Source organism: Dermacentor albipictus, chromosome 2, assembly GCF_038994185.2.
Source record: "Dermacentor albipictus isolate Rhodes 1998 colony chromosome 2, USDA_Dalb.pri_finalv2, whole genome shotgun sequence".
NCBI lineage: Eukaryota > Metazoa > Arthropoda > Arachnida > Ixodida > Ixodidae > Dermacentor > Dermacentor albipictus.
The window spans coordinates 148,674,847-148,692,049 of NC_091822.1; the positions used below are offsets into that span (position 1 = coordinate 148,674,847).

Sequence of the window (17,203 nt, forward strand, 5' to 3'; positions counted from 1 at the left end):
GCGGTGCGTCGCGGACTTCCAATTGGAGGAGCAATACATCTACCCTCGCGAGAGAGGAATAACTTGAATTTTACTCCCATGTGTCGTAAATCGAGTGGACGTTAAAGAGCTTCAAGTGGTCAAAATTAATCCGAAGTCCTCTACTACGGCGTGTCTCTTAATCATGTCGTGATTTTCGCATGTAAAACCCCAGAATATAAAAACAAATAAAGTAAGAACGAAGCGATATTTTTGTCCTTTTTTCTCCATACATCCATATGCGTAAACAGGCATCGCGTGTGTGCAAACGACCGATCGAATGCATCATTTGTATGTATTTATGCAAACACACTGGAGTGTTTACTTGCACCGCTGTATTATTGTGTGTCGAAGCTATCAGAATCGACAGGTGAGCTATATACGTGGCTGGTGACTGATCGTCTTTTCATAGCCACCGTACTCTCGCAGCACACACACAAGAAAAGCACAACTCACACAAAGGGCAACGAAGCTTCTGCCAACGACTGTCTAAAGGTTTAAGAGTGAGTAGAACGTATTCTTCGAATAAATGTAATTTCTCTCGCGCTTCTCCTTTTGCATTTTTACACCTCGTTTTTTTTTCTTTCCGTTTTGGTTCCTCGGTATATTATTATCATTTGATGTTGCATTGTGTATGAATGATATGTTATTACGCTGATCTCTCCCTGCACTGCGCAGATAACGTCGAACACAAAACGGCTCTGGTCGGGGTTTTGCGCGGCAGAGACGGAACGCTTTTTTCTGGAAACGGAGGCTTCTGACGCAGCTCTCTATATTGCATTTTTTGTTTACTTCTATTACGTGTTTGTGCAAACTTTCACAAGGAAAATCTCATGCGCGATGCACCTTTACTAAATCGTAAGCGCGCCAGCTTTCGCTTGGTAATATATAGCGTCAAAAAAATTCCGAGGACACCTAAGCACTTCTTATGAGCTGTGAATGTGAAAACATTAATGTCCAATTTAAATCCGCTGAGCGGTCCGTCGATTTTCCTTCTGTGAGTAACGTACCATTGAGGTACGTGTTGCTCGAGCGAGCAAGCAAGCAGCCGCACCTTGCGGTGCCAACGCCACCTGCAGCTGACGCCCTGCGCAGCGAGAGACCGAGGAAGCAGCAGCGGCCACCAAGGCCGGCGGACGCGCGCCGCAGCTAAGCCTTGTGGGGGTGAGTGAGAGAGAGAGGTATGGGCCGCGCGCCGGCGGCACCCGCACGCGCGTGTCACACGCGTGCCACGCGAGTGCCTCGCCGACGGCAAACCGTCTCGCCAGGCGGCGTCGCGCGCGTGGCCGTATGCTGTCCGCTGAGGCACGCTGATGAGGTGGCGTCGCGGCGACGCCCTCTCCTCTCACGCAATACCGTTTCGCTCCGCTCCGTCGAGGCGAGCTCGTGACGTGGCGTCGCAGTAATCGCAATTTAGGTGCCGTTTCGCTGCTACAGGCGCCGACTTTGCCGCTCGATGGGCCCCTCGATGCTTTCACGTTGAAACGAATAAAAATGATATCAGTAAACTGCATGGGAAGAACAAAACTCGTCGACCAGAGCATGTCGATGCGAGTGGCGGCACTGCAGACATCGCGGCTCGCAAAATTTTCCGTGACACTGCGATGTTGCCTGCTACTGCAGGATACTTTCGGGGTTCGCAGCAGCCGTTTTGCTGACACCAAACTAAGTCGTCAAACGCCGTAGTCGATAGGTGGCGCAGACATACTTCACCTACCAGGAGCGCACCGAGAAAACACCCGACTCATCTCGCATATTACAGAGGAAGTGCGCTAATCAATCCGGCAGAATCACCGCACGTGCGGCGGCAATAAATGCCGCCGAGACACCGCCGCCATAAGCTGCGGAAAGGAAGACTGCGTCATCCGGGGGCGTCGTTCGCGCATCCAGAGGTGTACATTGGGCGAACAGAGAAATACGAAACGGTAGTGTTGCCAGCTACGCGTTCGCAACATAACGTTCCGCGAAGAGTCAAATCCGTTCGGTGCCTGGATTTCATCAGCGAAAGCCCCTCTGCTGTTTGACCCATGGTTGAGCACTCACCGGCGAGGCAGGATGCCACGGCCGCCACCAGGAAGGACAAGACGACGGCGGGGCCCGCCTCCTCGCGAGCCACACGAGGAAGGAGCACGTAGACGCCGGTGCCCAGACTCACAGCCACGCCTGTGCAAAACAAAACAAGAAACGCGAAGTTACGGTGAGGTTTTTGTGACACGGAGCGCTCACAGCCATCGAGTGATATCTATTCACGTTCGTCCACGTACGCGCTCCGCCATATTTGTTAAGTTCCATGGTAGTGTATAAGCGCGACTGGACGAGGACGAAGAAAGAAACAGATACACAGACACAGCGCTTGTTAAGTTGTAGTAAGCGAATGTATACTGCAATTTATGTTGCTAATAAAGCCACGAACCTTACTTCGTGTAGCTGCCTACTACTCTGCTATCACTATCAATGATTCGCCTTTCAACCGGAACTCTGACTCTTTATTTATACATTTCAATTGCAACTGCAGCCCAGTTGATGCATCGCTACTCGTTGCTGGGCTAGTTCGTTCGTACTTATTACGATGTGTTAAGAAGCGAACGAAACTGAAATGAGACAAGGGCAGGAAACGCTCTTTCCTGTCGTTGTCGCATTTCACCTTTTGTTCGAGTCCGAACACACCGTAATACAGTTAATTAGTCCAGTGCTTTTCTTGGCTTCTTTGCTCCTTGGCATCTTGTGGATGTGGTCAAATGTGCGCTAATATGGAACGGAACACATAATCGGATACTGAAGCTACGGTTACTAAAGTAGTGTGGCACCGGGCCTTACATATTAGCTAATGCTCGCCGAGTCGAACACACACACACACACACACACACACACACACACACACACACACACACACACACACACACACACATATATATATATATATATATATATATATATATATATATATATATATATATATATATATATATATATATATATATATATATATATATAATGTTCTTGCTTCTTATTTCAGTCGGAGAACAATGACAAAATCTGTCCTGAATTAGAATTGGGTGTTCGGTTTCGCATTAGTAGCCACGTGCCGGAAAATAGCCCCAGACAACTTACGACTGCGCCTGCACCTCGCATGTTTAATATAAGATGTAATCCTTTCTACGGATTGCTGGAAAGTTCGACTCAGTCGAAGTAACACTGATGAGGTTCAACGAGTTTTTGAGCCTGAAATGTCCGTGTCTTCTTTTCTTTTCAGAACATTGTTCGGCACGTGAAAGGGCATTTTATTGCTCATTTCACTTTATCTACGCACAAGCTAATGAAGATTATACTAGCGTATCAGGGAAAGCCAGTTGGGGGACGAACGATAGATCAAGAATAAGTAAACATCTACGAGGCACGGTCTCCCCCAGGGAGACGGGGCTGGAGATAACGAGATTGCAGAATGAGGTGGCGGTGCTCAGTTCCCTATCTGCGTGATTGGAGCGCACTGACTAATACCGGACCTTTACAGGCGCGTAGAGAAATTACCGATATCAGATACGTACAAAGTAAAAGTGGACGAATCAGTGAACCGAACGTCCGCAAAGGGAAGCAAGATCTGCCACATCCCATCAGTGGGACCGAAGAACGGCCTCACCGATTCCACGAAGCCCCGAGGTCACGTATTTAAGCCTATCAGGATTCACAGCCATGGGAAAGCATACCCTCCACTTAAGCTCGTTAATAGGATAAAACGCTGATGAATCCGGCTGAGTGTTCAAGTTCCGCGACGGATGGTTAATTTCTTTCCTCTTCGCTGTGTTCGGCGAATTATTAGGACAGTGCGCGACAGTTCCTTCGCTCGCGACCGATTGTCCATGCAAGCTCATAAGCATTGTAGTAGAATGTCCGGAGATCTATACCCCAAGCGACCGACGAGACTGAGGCAAGTTAATTTTCGTCACGCTGATATCCCCTTTGCCGGCATAACGCGATTGCCAGTCGCTGTGAGGCAGTGGTCAGCTTCTTTTCTGCGCACTTGGAAGGCTGGAGCCGCCAATGCTGGCGCCGATATCTCCTTAACACTTATTCTCTCCGGAGACGGTGGAGAGGAGGAGGGGAGCAGGTTCTCCCTCATTAGGCGCCAGCTTCTTGAAGGTCAGGCATCGAGAACGGCGGTGCGGCCTGCTTATCGTGCGCTTGGGGAGGAAAGGTCCCAGCTGACCACACAGAACACAAAATACGAATGACAAAGGCTACAGAAAACGAGCTTTGTTCTGATGAGGGAAGTAATCACTGCTCCATACTGCGCAATACTCAGAGTTAATCAACTGCTGCAGCAAGGATATGTACCGCGCACGGAATGAAGGTCCGTCGCCGGAACACACCGGATTTCTCGCGAAACTTGCAGTATCGGGTCCCGCTGAGTAAGAAGGGATCTCTGCGTGTTCTCTTCGCGCAATGTAAACTTTGTCGGCGCCGAATGCGAGAAAGGGTGAAGGAATGAGCTGACGAGTGAAGGAGAGTCGGTGCGCGAGTCGATGCGGAAATGAAAAGACAACGATGAAATCTCGAAGGATCGATTCGCTGATTATTTGTACGGCAGCTCGTGTGACTGAGGTAGTTCTTGAACGAAGGTATGGGCAAGTCGGAAGAGTGAGTGAGTGAGTGAGTGAGTGAGTGAGTGAGTGAGTGAGTGAGTGAGTGAGTGAGTGAGTGAGTGAGTGAGTGAGTGAGTGAGTGAGTGAGTGAGTGAGTGAGTGAGTGAGTGAGTGAGTGAGTGAGTGAGTGAGTGAGTGAGTGAGTGAGTGAGTGAGTGAGTGAGTGAGTGAGTGAGTGAGTGAGTGAGTGAGTGAGTGAGTGAGTGAGTGTGAACTTGTTACCGCGATTTAATGTGGTGCTGTAAGAAATTGCACAGCGCCCGACGAACAACGTGCCGAGAAAGAAAGTATCTGAGGGTAAAGTTTGCACACATGAGCTGCGACTGGCTAGCTCCGCTGGCGAGGTCTACAGGCGCAGGCAAAATGAGTAAGCGGCGCAATTTTCGAGAGTGATAAAGCTTGTAGACAGGCCGCAAATGGTGGCTGTAGAGTGGATGAATAAACGGAATTGGAAGCGCTGGGAAGTAAAACAGTTTGTAGTTTTTCTTTGTTCGTTCGTTTCTTTCCTTTTCTGCCTTTTCTTTATTTTTACTGATTTGTCGCACGAAGTGCGCAGTATTGCCTTGTTGAGTGAACAAAGTATGTATAAATATATGCAGCTCGAATAAGGGCGAGGCGCGCGGCAAAAACGGGGTGTTGTTTAACCGTGCGTATGCATACACTGCCTCGGGCTTACAGCGTGAAACCGCCTATACCCTCAACAAGGCCGTCATTAGGCGAATGCTGCTCACATCTTGTAATGAGACTGCTAAGCTCTGACTGGGTTCTCCCGGAGTCAGGAAAAAAAAACGAAGAGAAAACAATCACGAGGGGTAAAAGGAAAGTGTTGTACATGCGCGATAGCAAAGGCAGGAAACGCTAATGTCACTCTGTTAGGTTTCCCGCTTAACGGCCAGTATTTCGCAGCGTGTATTATTTTGGCGCGCCTTCGTTGCTCTTACGCGAGGCGAATAAACGAGAACCACAAAAAAGCAGTCACTTTTCTTCTACTCTTCCATCTACATCGCTAGGCGGTTACCTGAACTCCCGTGTTTGGCCATTCTGTATACAACTTGTACAAACTCATATTTGAGGTTTAATAACTCTTCATCATCATAACCATACTATTTAATGTCCAATGCAGGACAAAGGCCTCTCACTGCGATATGCAATTACACCTGTCCTGCGCCAACCGATTTCACCTAGCACCTGCGAATTTCCTAATTTCATCACCCCACCTAGACTTCTGCCCTCCTCGACTGCACTTCCTTTCTCCTGAAAACCATTCTGTAAACCTAATGGTCTACCGGTTACCTAATCTATGCATAACATGGCCTGTCTAGCCCATTTTTGTCCCTAATGTCAATTAGAATACTGGCTGTCCCCGTTTCTTCTCTGATCCACACCGCTCTCTTCCTGTCTCTTAACGTTACACCTAACATTCTTCTTTCCATCGCTCTTTGCGTGGTCCTTAACTTGTTCTCAAGCTTCTTTATCCGTCCCATGTCTCTGCCCCGTATGTCAGCACTGGTAAAATGCACTGATTGTATACCTTCCTTTTCAATGATAATGGTAAGCTTCCAGTGAGGCACTGACGATGTCTGCCGTATGCATTGCAACCCATTTTTTTCCTCTATAAGTTTCGTTCTCATGAGGGTTCCCTGTGATTAGTTGACCTAAATAAACGTACTCCTCCACAGGCTCTAGAGGTTGACTGGTGATCGTGAACTTGTGTTCCCTTGTCCGTCTATTCATCACTATTTTTGTCTTCTGCATATTAATCTTAAACCCCACTCTTACACTCTCTCCGCTAAAGTCCTCATTCATTTGTTGTAATTCGTCTGCAGTGTTGCAGAATAGAACAATGTCACCGGAAAACCGAAGGTCACTGAGAAATTCGCGGTCAATCCTTACTCCCAAGCCTTCCCAGTTTAATAGCTTGAACACTTCTTCCAAGCACGCAGTGAATAGCATTCAAAAGATTGTGTCTCCTTGTCTGACCCCTTTCTTTAGTCCTACTTTTCTTGTGTAGAATTAAGGTAGTTGTGGAATCCTTGTAGATATTTTTCAAGGTATTTAGGTAAGCGGTCTGTACTCCATGATTACGTAATGTCTCCGTGACTGCTGGTATCTCTACTGAATCAAATGCCTTTTCGTAATCTATGAAAGCCATATAGAGATGCTTATTGTACTCTGCAGATTTCTCGATTACCTGATTGATGACATGGATGTGATCCATTGTAGAGTATCCCTTCCTGAAGCCAGCCTGTTCCTTTGGTTGATTAAAGTTTAGTGTTGCCCTTATTCTATTGGAGATTATATTGGTGAATATTTTTTATAATACTGGGAGTAAGATAATGGGCCTATAATATTTTAATTATTTCACATCTCCCTTTTTGTGAATTAGCATAATGTTGGCATTCTTCCAGTTCTCTAGGACCCTTGAATTCGTGAGACATTTCTTTTAAAGGACGGCAAGCTTATCAAGCACGATGTCTCCTCCACCTTTGATTAAATCAACTGTTATTCCATCTTTTCCTGCCGCTTTACACCGTTTCATATCTTACAAAGCCCTTCTAAATTCATCGATAGTTATAAAAAGTTATAGAAGGAACCTCTGTAACCTGTTCTTTCCTACTCCCAATGAAGGTATGGTACTGAACAAGTCCGTATAGAAGTCTTTCGCTGTTTTTACTATATCTTCAAAATTGCCGATGATATTACCCAGCTTATCTTTCAGCGCAGACATCTCGGTTTATCCTATGCAAAGTTTCCTTCTCGTGCATTTCATGCTGCATCCATTTTTTACGCCGTCCTCAGTCTTTCTTACACTACAATTTAGAATATCCCTTAGTTTTTCCTTGTTGATCATTTTTGACAGTTCCGTGAATTCTATCTTATCTCTTGAGTTGGACACTTTCATTCTTTGTCGTTTCTTAAATAGGTCTTTTGCTACTTGGGAGAGCTCGCCTACTAGTTGCCTTGGTGCATAAACTCCTTCTTCAATTGCTGCTTCTGAGCCAGCCTAGTTACGGTTTCTTTCAATACATCTTTGTCATCTTCATCTCTCTGTTCTAAGGATGCATATTTGTTAGCAAGTACCAGCCTTGAGTGGTCTGTTTTTATCCTTACTGCATCTAGGTGGGCCTGTTTCTCGCTGATCAATTTTGCGCTTTCTCTCTTCATGTTGAGGGGAATCCTATATTTCACTAACCTACGATAACTGCACTTTACCCTACCTAACACTTCTCCATTTCCTGTTTTACCACTAGGGCTTTTCCAGGTCCACTTTCTGTTGCTATGCTTCCTGAAGAAGGTGTTCATTATTCGCAGCTTATTCCTTTCCGCGAATTCTACCAACATCTTTCTTGTAGTGTTCCTAGAATCAACGCCGTAGCTGCCGATGGCTTCTTTGCCAGCTTACTTTTCCCCCCTTTTGCATTAAAGTCGTCCATGACTACAGTATATTGAGTTTTCTTTTTTCTCATCGCTAATTCAACATCTTCACAAAACTGATCTATTTCATCAACATCGTGATTGGAGGTTGGAGCGTAGGCTTGCACTACCTTTATGCTATACCTCTTGCTACATTTTATTGCCACTACTACTACTCTCTCATTAATGCTGTAGAGTTCGTCAATGTTGCACGCTATGCCCTTATATATTAGGAATCCTACCCTGTATTGCTTCTTATCTGTGAGCCCTCTACAACGAAGAGCGTGGCCGTTAGTCAGCACTGTATAAGCCTCACCAGTTATTCTAACCTCACTAAGGCCAATGATATCCCAAAGAATGCCCGATAGTTCCTCAAAGAGTCCTAATAAGCTAGCTTCACTAGAGAGGGTTAGCGTATTGAACGCTGCCAGGGTCAGTTTTCATTGGCGGCCTGTCCGTTCCAGAAATTCTTAGCACCTTCTGCTGAGCTACAGGTCTGAGCGCCGCCTTGGTCATGTGCTCCGCAGCTACTGAGGAGTGAGAGCCCATTGTTTGATCGAAGGAGTGATGAGGGAGGTAGTGGGCGAATGCTGGACCAGGGAGTCCAATTCCTGTTCTGGGAAAACAGTGTCTTGTTGTAGCTCAATGGGGCTTCCTAATTTGGTTGTATCTGGATTAGTGTAGCCCCACAGACTCTCGGCATTTTCTGCCTGTGTCAGGCGTCACTCCAAGCATGGAGATGTGGTGTAAAGGAGATGAATTCGAGCTTACCACTTTTATATTAAAGAAACTGTCGATTTGAACTTTAGGCTATGGAAACTCAGCAACCGGGACAGTTCGGTCAGATAACCCTCTTGACCGCGAGGCCACCCTATGGCGGAGAAGTCCAGCCCAGAGTGTCCTACTCCAGTTGAAAATGACAACAGAGGTTGTGTTCAGTACTACAGAAATTTCTGTTGTACAACAGGATTTTTCTGTAGTAACTACAGATTCCTGATGGAGCGACAGACTTTTCTGATGTACAACAGACATTTGTTGTTGCTACTACAGAAGTACAGTCTGTCGTATGTCTGTTGTTACAACAGAAAGCTGAAGCTCTACAACAGATTTTTGTAGTACTACAGAAATTTCTGTTGTACAACAGGATCTTTCTGTAGTAACTACAGATTCCTGATGGAGCGACAGACTTTTCTGATGTACAACAGACATTTGTTGTTGCTACTACAGAAGTACAGTCTGTCGTATGTCTGTTGTTACAACAGAAAGCTGAAGCTCTACAACAGATTTTTGTAGTACTACAGAAAAAATTGTCATCACTACAGGCACCCTGTTGTCCCAACAGAAATGTTCCTGAAGTAACCCGAAAAACTTCTGTAGTGCTACAGAGAGCTGTTGAAATACTACAGAAACCTATTGTGGCAACAGGCCCCCAATTGTCACAACAGAAGTGTTCCTGAAGTAATGCGACCAACATCTGTTGTACTACAGAAAAATGTTGTTGTACGACAGAAGCCTATCATTGCAACAGGCCCCCAGTTGTCATAACATAAGTGTTCCTGAAGTAATGGACAAACTTCTGTTGTACTACAGAGAACTGTTCCACAACGGAAACCTATCGCCGCAACATGTACCCAATGATGACAACAGAAGTGCACTGAAATTGTGTGATGCGACAAGCTTCTGTAGTGCCCGGTTGAAAAAGACAAAAGGAATTCCTGTCGCAACTACAGAAATTCTGTTGTACGACAGAAGTTGTTGACATTTTTTAATTGGGAGACATTTCTGACATTACGGCAGAAATTCTGATTTCGCAACAGAAGCTTTCTGTCGCGACAACAAGAGCTCTGAAGTCGGAACAACATCTTTATATCCTGACAGCGACTCCGACGTTACGACACCAATTCTGACGCCGCAGCAGAAACATTCGGTCGCGACGGCCAAGAGTTCCGAAGTCGCAACAGAAGCGCTTTCCGTCGCGGTCCTTTAAAATTGTATGTTTTCGCATCGGTGGTGTACACTGTACTTTTCTCTTGCGCGGTAATCAATCGCGCTTCTCTGAAGCCGGCAATGCTGATGGCACCGACACCGGTAATAAAGTCAACGTGGCGAATAGTTATAATTGTGCCGTGACGACGCGGCACCAGCAACGCCCTACCGGCATCCTCAAAATCGGCCGCTGATCAAAATCATACCATCTGCGGGAATGGCTGCGTATCCATTTTTTTTTGGTAAGATGTGGCACACAGGCCTGTGGACTTACATGTGCTGTTACACTGACACATTAGTTAATTTCCCAGGAATATTTCACAAGCTTATGCGAAGCGGAAAAGAAGATTTCGGTTGTTCCACAAAGTTGCGTGAAAAGCTGTCTCGCTCGGGTCTCATTAATCTGGTACAGCGCTGCCGTGAGAAGCAAGTATGCTGTCAGAAAGAACTCTCATCCACGAATGTTTATGTAGCTATTTTGCATTGAACACACGAATTATATGCGCGCTCAAAAGTGTAAAGAATGAGAGACGACTGTAGAAACTAGCAGTAATAACCGTAAAAGTCAACGCGTTGTCTATTTCTGAATTTCTTATTTAATATGGATATCGTGCATCGAAATCGATGTTCTAGCACTGCACGATGTACCTGTCGATGGTACGAACACTCTTGCTCTTCTAGAGATGCGGCACTTGACGCGGTGGAGTGATAGCGGATCTTGGCTCTCAAAATGCAAATGTAAACAGCAGCGCATCAGCACGTCGGACTGTTCACATGGCCAAAACGTACACTCGAAAAGCATGTCAGTTCCTTCCTTTCAAAAAGACAGCCAGTAATACACCATATGATTTGTTTATGTTATTAGGACTTTATTCATTATGGAGAAGTCGAATGATCGACAGACATGCCGAGCCACCTCGCTCGACAAGGTCTATCTTCCGAGAAGAGACTGCTCAAGTCCGGAGTGTGGTGGCTACATATGATCCCGTCCCTGAATGGATTTCGCGTCTGGACGCTTGTGTTTGTTTACCAGAATTTTGAACTGTCATTGGACTGTATACTTTCTGTGATTTGTTTCTCTTGTGTGATCATATGTGATGTAACTGTAGCGGTTTGACAGTAACGATAATTCCATGCAATAAAGAAAAAAAAAGTCAGTGGTGGTGCAGTGGTAAGATGCCGGACTCGGAATCGTGAGGTCGCATGTTCGAATTCTAAGCAAAGACGTTTTTTTTTATTTTTTTTTACTTTTATGTTTTTCTTTTTTGTACTAACAAATTTACATAACCTTACGGACGTCTCTGTCAATTTTTAATTAAATATTGATCAAGAACTACAGAACTTTCTACTACAGGACGTCACACTACAGACAACAGAACTACAGGCAACAGAACTACAGACAACAGAACTACAGACAACAGAACTACAGACAACAGAACTACAGACAACAGAACTACAGACAACAGAACTACAGAAACAACGTCCCAAAATACGACAGACTGTCAAAATTTCCTGTTGCGTTTTTCAACTGGGACATGTCTAAAAACTAACTTGAATTATCCGCGATAGATTAATTTTATGTAGGAGAGTATTATATGTAGAACAGTATCGTTTGTTTGGCTCGGAAGCAAGCGCTTATCTCCCATCTCTGGCAACGCCGAGGGACGCGGGAGAAGAAAGGTTACAGAAATGCTAAAAGAAATGTATATATGGTTCTGATAGCATAGTTTTGAACCGCGCGCGACCAGGCGACCGTGAAGACGTTCAGAGAAACTAGGCAATTTAGGCAAGCTGAGTATTTGAAGCAGAAAACCACCCTGTGCAGAGCTCAAACACCTACATAAAGATTTCTTGATCTGCAGTCTTAATGATGGCTGGACAGAGATCATTCTTGAGCGCTCGGTGCCATCCTAGCTAGAAAACTTATTGCCCTGTTTAGAATTACAAAACGAGAAAAGAAAACAAAAGAAAGTGAAAAAAAAAATCATGAGTCATGAAGGTGGTTGACCAGCGAAGCTGTTTAGCACGCGACACGAAGGTGGCACATAACATTGAACAAAGGTACGGACCCACTTATTGTCTTGATGTGTGGTCCTTATTTCATTCGCAACTGCAATCAGATTCTTTGATAATTTTAAATCGATGCACGTACGCCGCTGGGTGGTCGGTTGGGCCGGATTGGTGTGGAATCGCAGGGGATATGTCTGCAACACGAAACGCGTAAACCGCTCCCTTTTCGGTACCGACACATCCACATTGAAATCACCGACAATGAAAACAGGGGTAGTGTCATTGCAGCTAATTCACGCAAAGTGAGTAGCCATGAACCTTATACGGGACTATGAGTCATTGCATTTTTTGCTTGCTTTCAGGGGTATGAGCCATTGCTCACGTGGGTACGAGCCATTGATGATCACAGTTTTCGACATGCTGTTCTGTATGTTGTACGCGTGAATAGAAAGAAGTTTGGCACTGTTCGCTTCACTTTGTTGAGTGCTTGTAGCCTCTGCCTTACGGGTTATGAGCCATTGCATTTTATGCTTGCTTACGGGAGCATGAATGCTTAAAGGAGTATGAGCCATTCATGATGATAGTTCTTGTTTACGGAGAACGCAAATGCATGGAACCCTAACCATATACAGCTTCGCTGTAAGAGGGATTTCCGCGCTTACTCGAGAACCATTGTCCACGCACTCTAAGGGTAGACCGCTAGCAGCCTAATGTCGCCTGCTGCTACAGGTATCGTTGAGGCCTTTATCATAAAGCTGACGGGACGTGCACCCGAAAAGCGAGCCACACGTGACCCCGAGCCGAGAACTACTGTCAAATGGTACACGTTTGAGCAATTGTAAGCGAAGACGTCGACATGAAGGCTGTACTGGCCAGAATGTTCTCACTGTTGTTCGTCGCCCTATCATACTGAACAAGCAATAACCAATAACCAGCCAGAGAGCAAAGTGTTCTAGCACGCAATATTTATTCCACCACCACGGTCATCCATTGCGCAGTTTAACACTCTTTGGGCTAGGTTTAGTGCACATCCACACATATTCACTCTAGTGAACTTGGGTCAAACTGACACCACAGCCCAATTGTAGAGAATTGCACGCAGCATGCTGAAGTTGCGGGCACTGCTCCCAAGAGCGATAGGCCACTTATCCCTTTCACTTGTCCTGTATAAACGAACATTTCAATTAAATATAGGCAATTTTCTTTTTACGCTTGCATTCACTTTATTGTCTATAGTTTTCACAAGGTTGATATCAACAACGACATTGGTAGTTTCGACAAAAGGGCGAAGTACTGACTGCGATAGCAAGGTTTAGCGTTGCGCTTGACCTTCGCGGACGGTGTTCTACTTATACACGGGTACGATCAACGTGTACGCTACATACGCAGGTGCGCCGAAATTTCTGGCACTCTTGAAAGCCTTAACAAGTCGTGTAGGGCCCATAATGACATTGCACAGGCACCACTATGCTGCCCGTGAAGAGGCGCGCAAGTAAAATTACATCACTTTCTGGTTTAAGCACTGATATGGCTTCGTACTTTTATGAGTAATATAGTTGGAGAAGATTTAAGATAAAAGGCATGCGCCGTGAATGTTGCGTTTCATGACCTTTGTTTGTGGCTGCCATTTTCAAAATTATGAGGCATGATTTAGCCAAGAACGCAGTGCATGATATAAGCAACTTTCGTCATTGAATAGTGTAGCAGTTCGTCATTGATAATCATATGGCAGTCATATACCTAAATAGGAACGGACCTCTACGGCTACGCCAACGCCAACGGCGAAAATTCACTTGGAGTGTCTATATAATTGCTATCGCAATAAATAGTCAAGCCCTACGATCCCCATAATTTCCCTCTCTCTCTCTCTCTCTATCTCTCTACATCTATCTATCTATCTATCTATCTATCTATCTATCTATCTATCTATCTATCTATCTATCTATCTATCTATCTATCTATCTATCTATCTATCTATCTATCTATCTATCTATCTATCTATCTATCTATCTATCTATCTATCTATCTATCTATCTATCTATCTATCTATCTATCTATCTATCTATCTATCTATCTATCTTTATAAGTCCTTGTTTACCTCTCTGTAAGCATCACTGTTCTATGCTAGGACTGGTCGCACTGTTTATACGACAACGGACGATGACGCGCTACTTATTTATGTTATTTGCAATATAACGTTTGCGTGAATGGCGGAGGTGTCAAGGAGTTCTCCAATTTTCACTGACGCTGTAACCTATTTCTAAAGTGTTCGTGCTGCTCGGTAAAGCGGAGCTTTCGCCATACCTGTACTTGCTGGTGTCTTTCTCGAAAATTCGCGTAATACATTTGAGAAACCTACATGCGCATAAGCTTCGAGTTAACGCAGCGACAATATCCGTTCAGCTGTTCATAACTCGCTGCGATAAATAAAAGAACGCGCTACAGTGTCATAAATTATACTAAGAAGCAAACATAGTTGATTATCTCAATATTAAGTGTGACGAAGAAAGCGTTTGAAACAAACTGCCACAGACAATCAACCAAACTACCAAGCGAGGTGCGCAACTGTAAGCCCTCTCCAAAGAAACATCTTCTAAGAGAGTTCCGAAAGCTCGCAAACCCGGTCTAGATACACTGTTAAAACTAAATAAAGAGAGGGAAAAAAAGGAAGAACATGAAAATGATGCAGAGAAACTGTTCTCGGCAGATCAAACGCGACCCGGCTCTCGAAGAAGCGGGAACCGGAGATCTCGCGAGGAAGCCTTGTTTAGATTCGAAGGAGAAAATAAAAAAAAACGAAATACGATAAAAGATACAAGAAGAGAAACGAAATCAATTTGCGTGAAGAAGAAAGTGCGCGCCCGTATCCTTAAACCTGCCTTATGAACGACAATCCCGGAGCTTGGCGGCGCTGTGCAAGAGACGCCCGGGGATCAGCGAGTGCGAGGCCTTCGCGTTGCCTGCCACAAAGCGCCGGAAGCGGATAGGTGCCCGAGGGAATCAAGTGAGCTCCTTAATTAATTTTCCCTTTCAATTCACGTTTGCGGCGTCGCCTGCTTCGCTGCCGTTTTATGTCGCAATCTTTTCCACGTGCGCACTTTTTTTTTGCTTGGGTTTCTTCGCGCATGAAGCGAATGATTTATAAGCGAAACAGTGTAACTGCGACCATGGTAGCGATGCGCTCTCAAAAAAAAAAAAAGTTGTAATCACTGCTTTTATATTCGTTATATTGGTATAACTGCACGAAAACGACGACAGCTTGTAACTTTACTAATTAAACACGGGATATAATAGCCCCATTATAGGATCATTAGTAATGAGCCCCATTAGTAATGGATCACCATTACTCATGGGGCTCAGCTACCAACTCCCTAACGCAGTTACCAACACCGGATACAAATTTCTAGCCCATAACGTAGTTATAAGGTGGCCAACTCTGGAACATTGTTCAAGCATGACTATTCATTAATGTTAGTCACAACCATACGAAGCCAACAGGCAACGCATGAAGCCAAGGAAAGGGTAATCTGCAGGTTTAATTGAAGTGCAGAAATGGGGAGGAATGGAAAGGAAATGAACGTGGACGAAAAAAATATTCCAGGCCTGCGCGGCTGACGCCGCACCTTCACAATGTAAACTGGAGGAGCGGCGCCATAGGAGCTTCATTTTCGGAAACGCGCACTACAGGGTCTTCGTGGCGAACTCTCTTTGCGTCGATTTCACGTGAACGAGCTGAACTGTCCGCCCGCCGCCAACGGCTGGCTGCGGCTTGTGCTGCTCTCTGCACAGCGGTTTGCTGAGCCCGTCGTTGCCTGGTGCAAGGTTTGAGTACGGGCTAGTTGGTATTCCATGGTACCAATCGTCACTTACAGCGCATACATAGACGGAGGACAAAAAGCGCTTGTCCACGTGGTCCTTTTTTGTCCTCCGTCTATGTATGCGCTGTAAGCGACGATTGGTTGCCTGGTTGCAGCCGTGCGCGTAGCTCTATGATTCACTTCTTTAGCAGCAGCTCGTATAACTTGCGAGGAGGTACCATAACGTGTACCGAAGAGTAAGCTCAGGGATCGCGCGCCGCACATGTGACATTCCTTGACATTTGCAACGATACGATGTAAGGGCTACACGTGACGCCTGGTACTGTAATATGCAACTGTAATGCCAGTTTCCCACGTATCGAGGGTATACACGGCACGCATTTCATATCGTGCGGCTCCTCGCACGCTATAGACGCGTGTACAGGGCATGTTTCCGTAGCAGCTTGCAATCGCTGCGGAAACATGTTGCTGCTGCTGCTGCTGCTGCGAATGATGATGATGATGATGATGATGATGATGATGATGATGATGATGATGATGATGATGATGATGATGATGATGAAAACGACGACGACGATGATTTTCTGGCATCCCCTTTGAAATGGGACGGTAACAGACAGTCACTTGGCCTTCTTGATTTAATTAGATCTGCTACACATGTCTTTCATTCTATCATTTTTGTCTACATCTCCTTATTCTTTTGCTTCTTCAAAGCTTCTCTACCTACCTTTTATCGCTACCTATGCAACTGCTACATGGCGCACCATCTGGTACAATCATATGCAACTGCTATGCAAAGTGTCCACGTGTCGATGCTACCCGGTGCGTACCTCACATCACGTGACTCCTCGCGCACTAGGACGCTTGTATAGGGCACGTTTTCGCGGTGGCTAGCAAGCGCTGGCGTGGCGCAGAGGTGGCGCGGCTAACTCCCGCGCAGAGTACCCAGGTTCGATTCTGGAGAGAACTGGGTAGTTATTTTTTCCTCATTTCTGGCGACAGCACCCAAGAAAGATTGTGGCGAAGGGAGCAGACATCCGAGGAGATAAGGGTACGCGTGTCCCGTCGAAGGATGGACTTTCGCGCAATGATGGTGTATTACTCATGAACACATCAGGCTTTCCGAGTGACCAGTATAACAATAGCTGTAAACTGTCGTACAGAAATTTCGTAAACAGAGAAAAAGTGCCTCAGAAAGCCCGGCCTACGTTTCGATAGGTGGACCTATCTGTGATAAGATAGGTCAGCCTTCTTGAGGAACTTTATGTCCGTTAATGTAGCTTCTATAAGACATTTGTCTGCCTCCTTTCTGATAAC

At 45.4% G+C, this 17,203-nt stretch overlaps 1 protein-coding gene across 1 annotated transcript in view; it reads right to left on the reverse strand.

Annotated features, from left to right (window-relative positions):
* The window catches only part of LOC135899878 (high affinity cationic amino acid transporter 1-like), a 467,387-nt gene that overhangs the window by 342,704 nt on the left and 107,480 nt on the right, over positions 1-17,203 (reverse strand). The window contains exon 2 of the mRNA XM_070534095.1: positions 2,062-2,181. Within this exon, the coding sequence (XP_070390196.1) occupies positions 2,062-2,181 (120 nt within the window). The remainder of the gene's footprint in view (positions 1-2,061; positions 2,182-17,203) is intronic.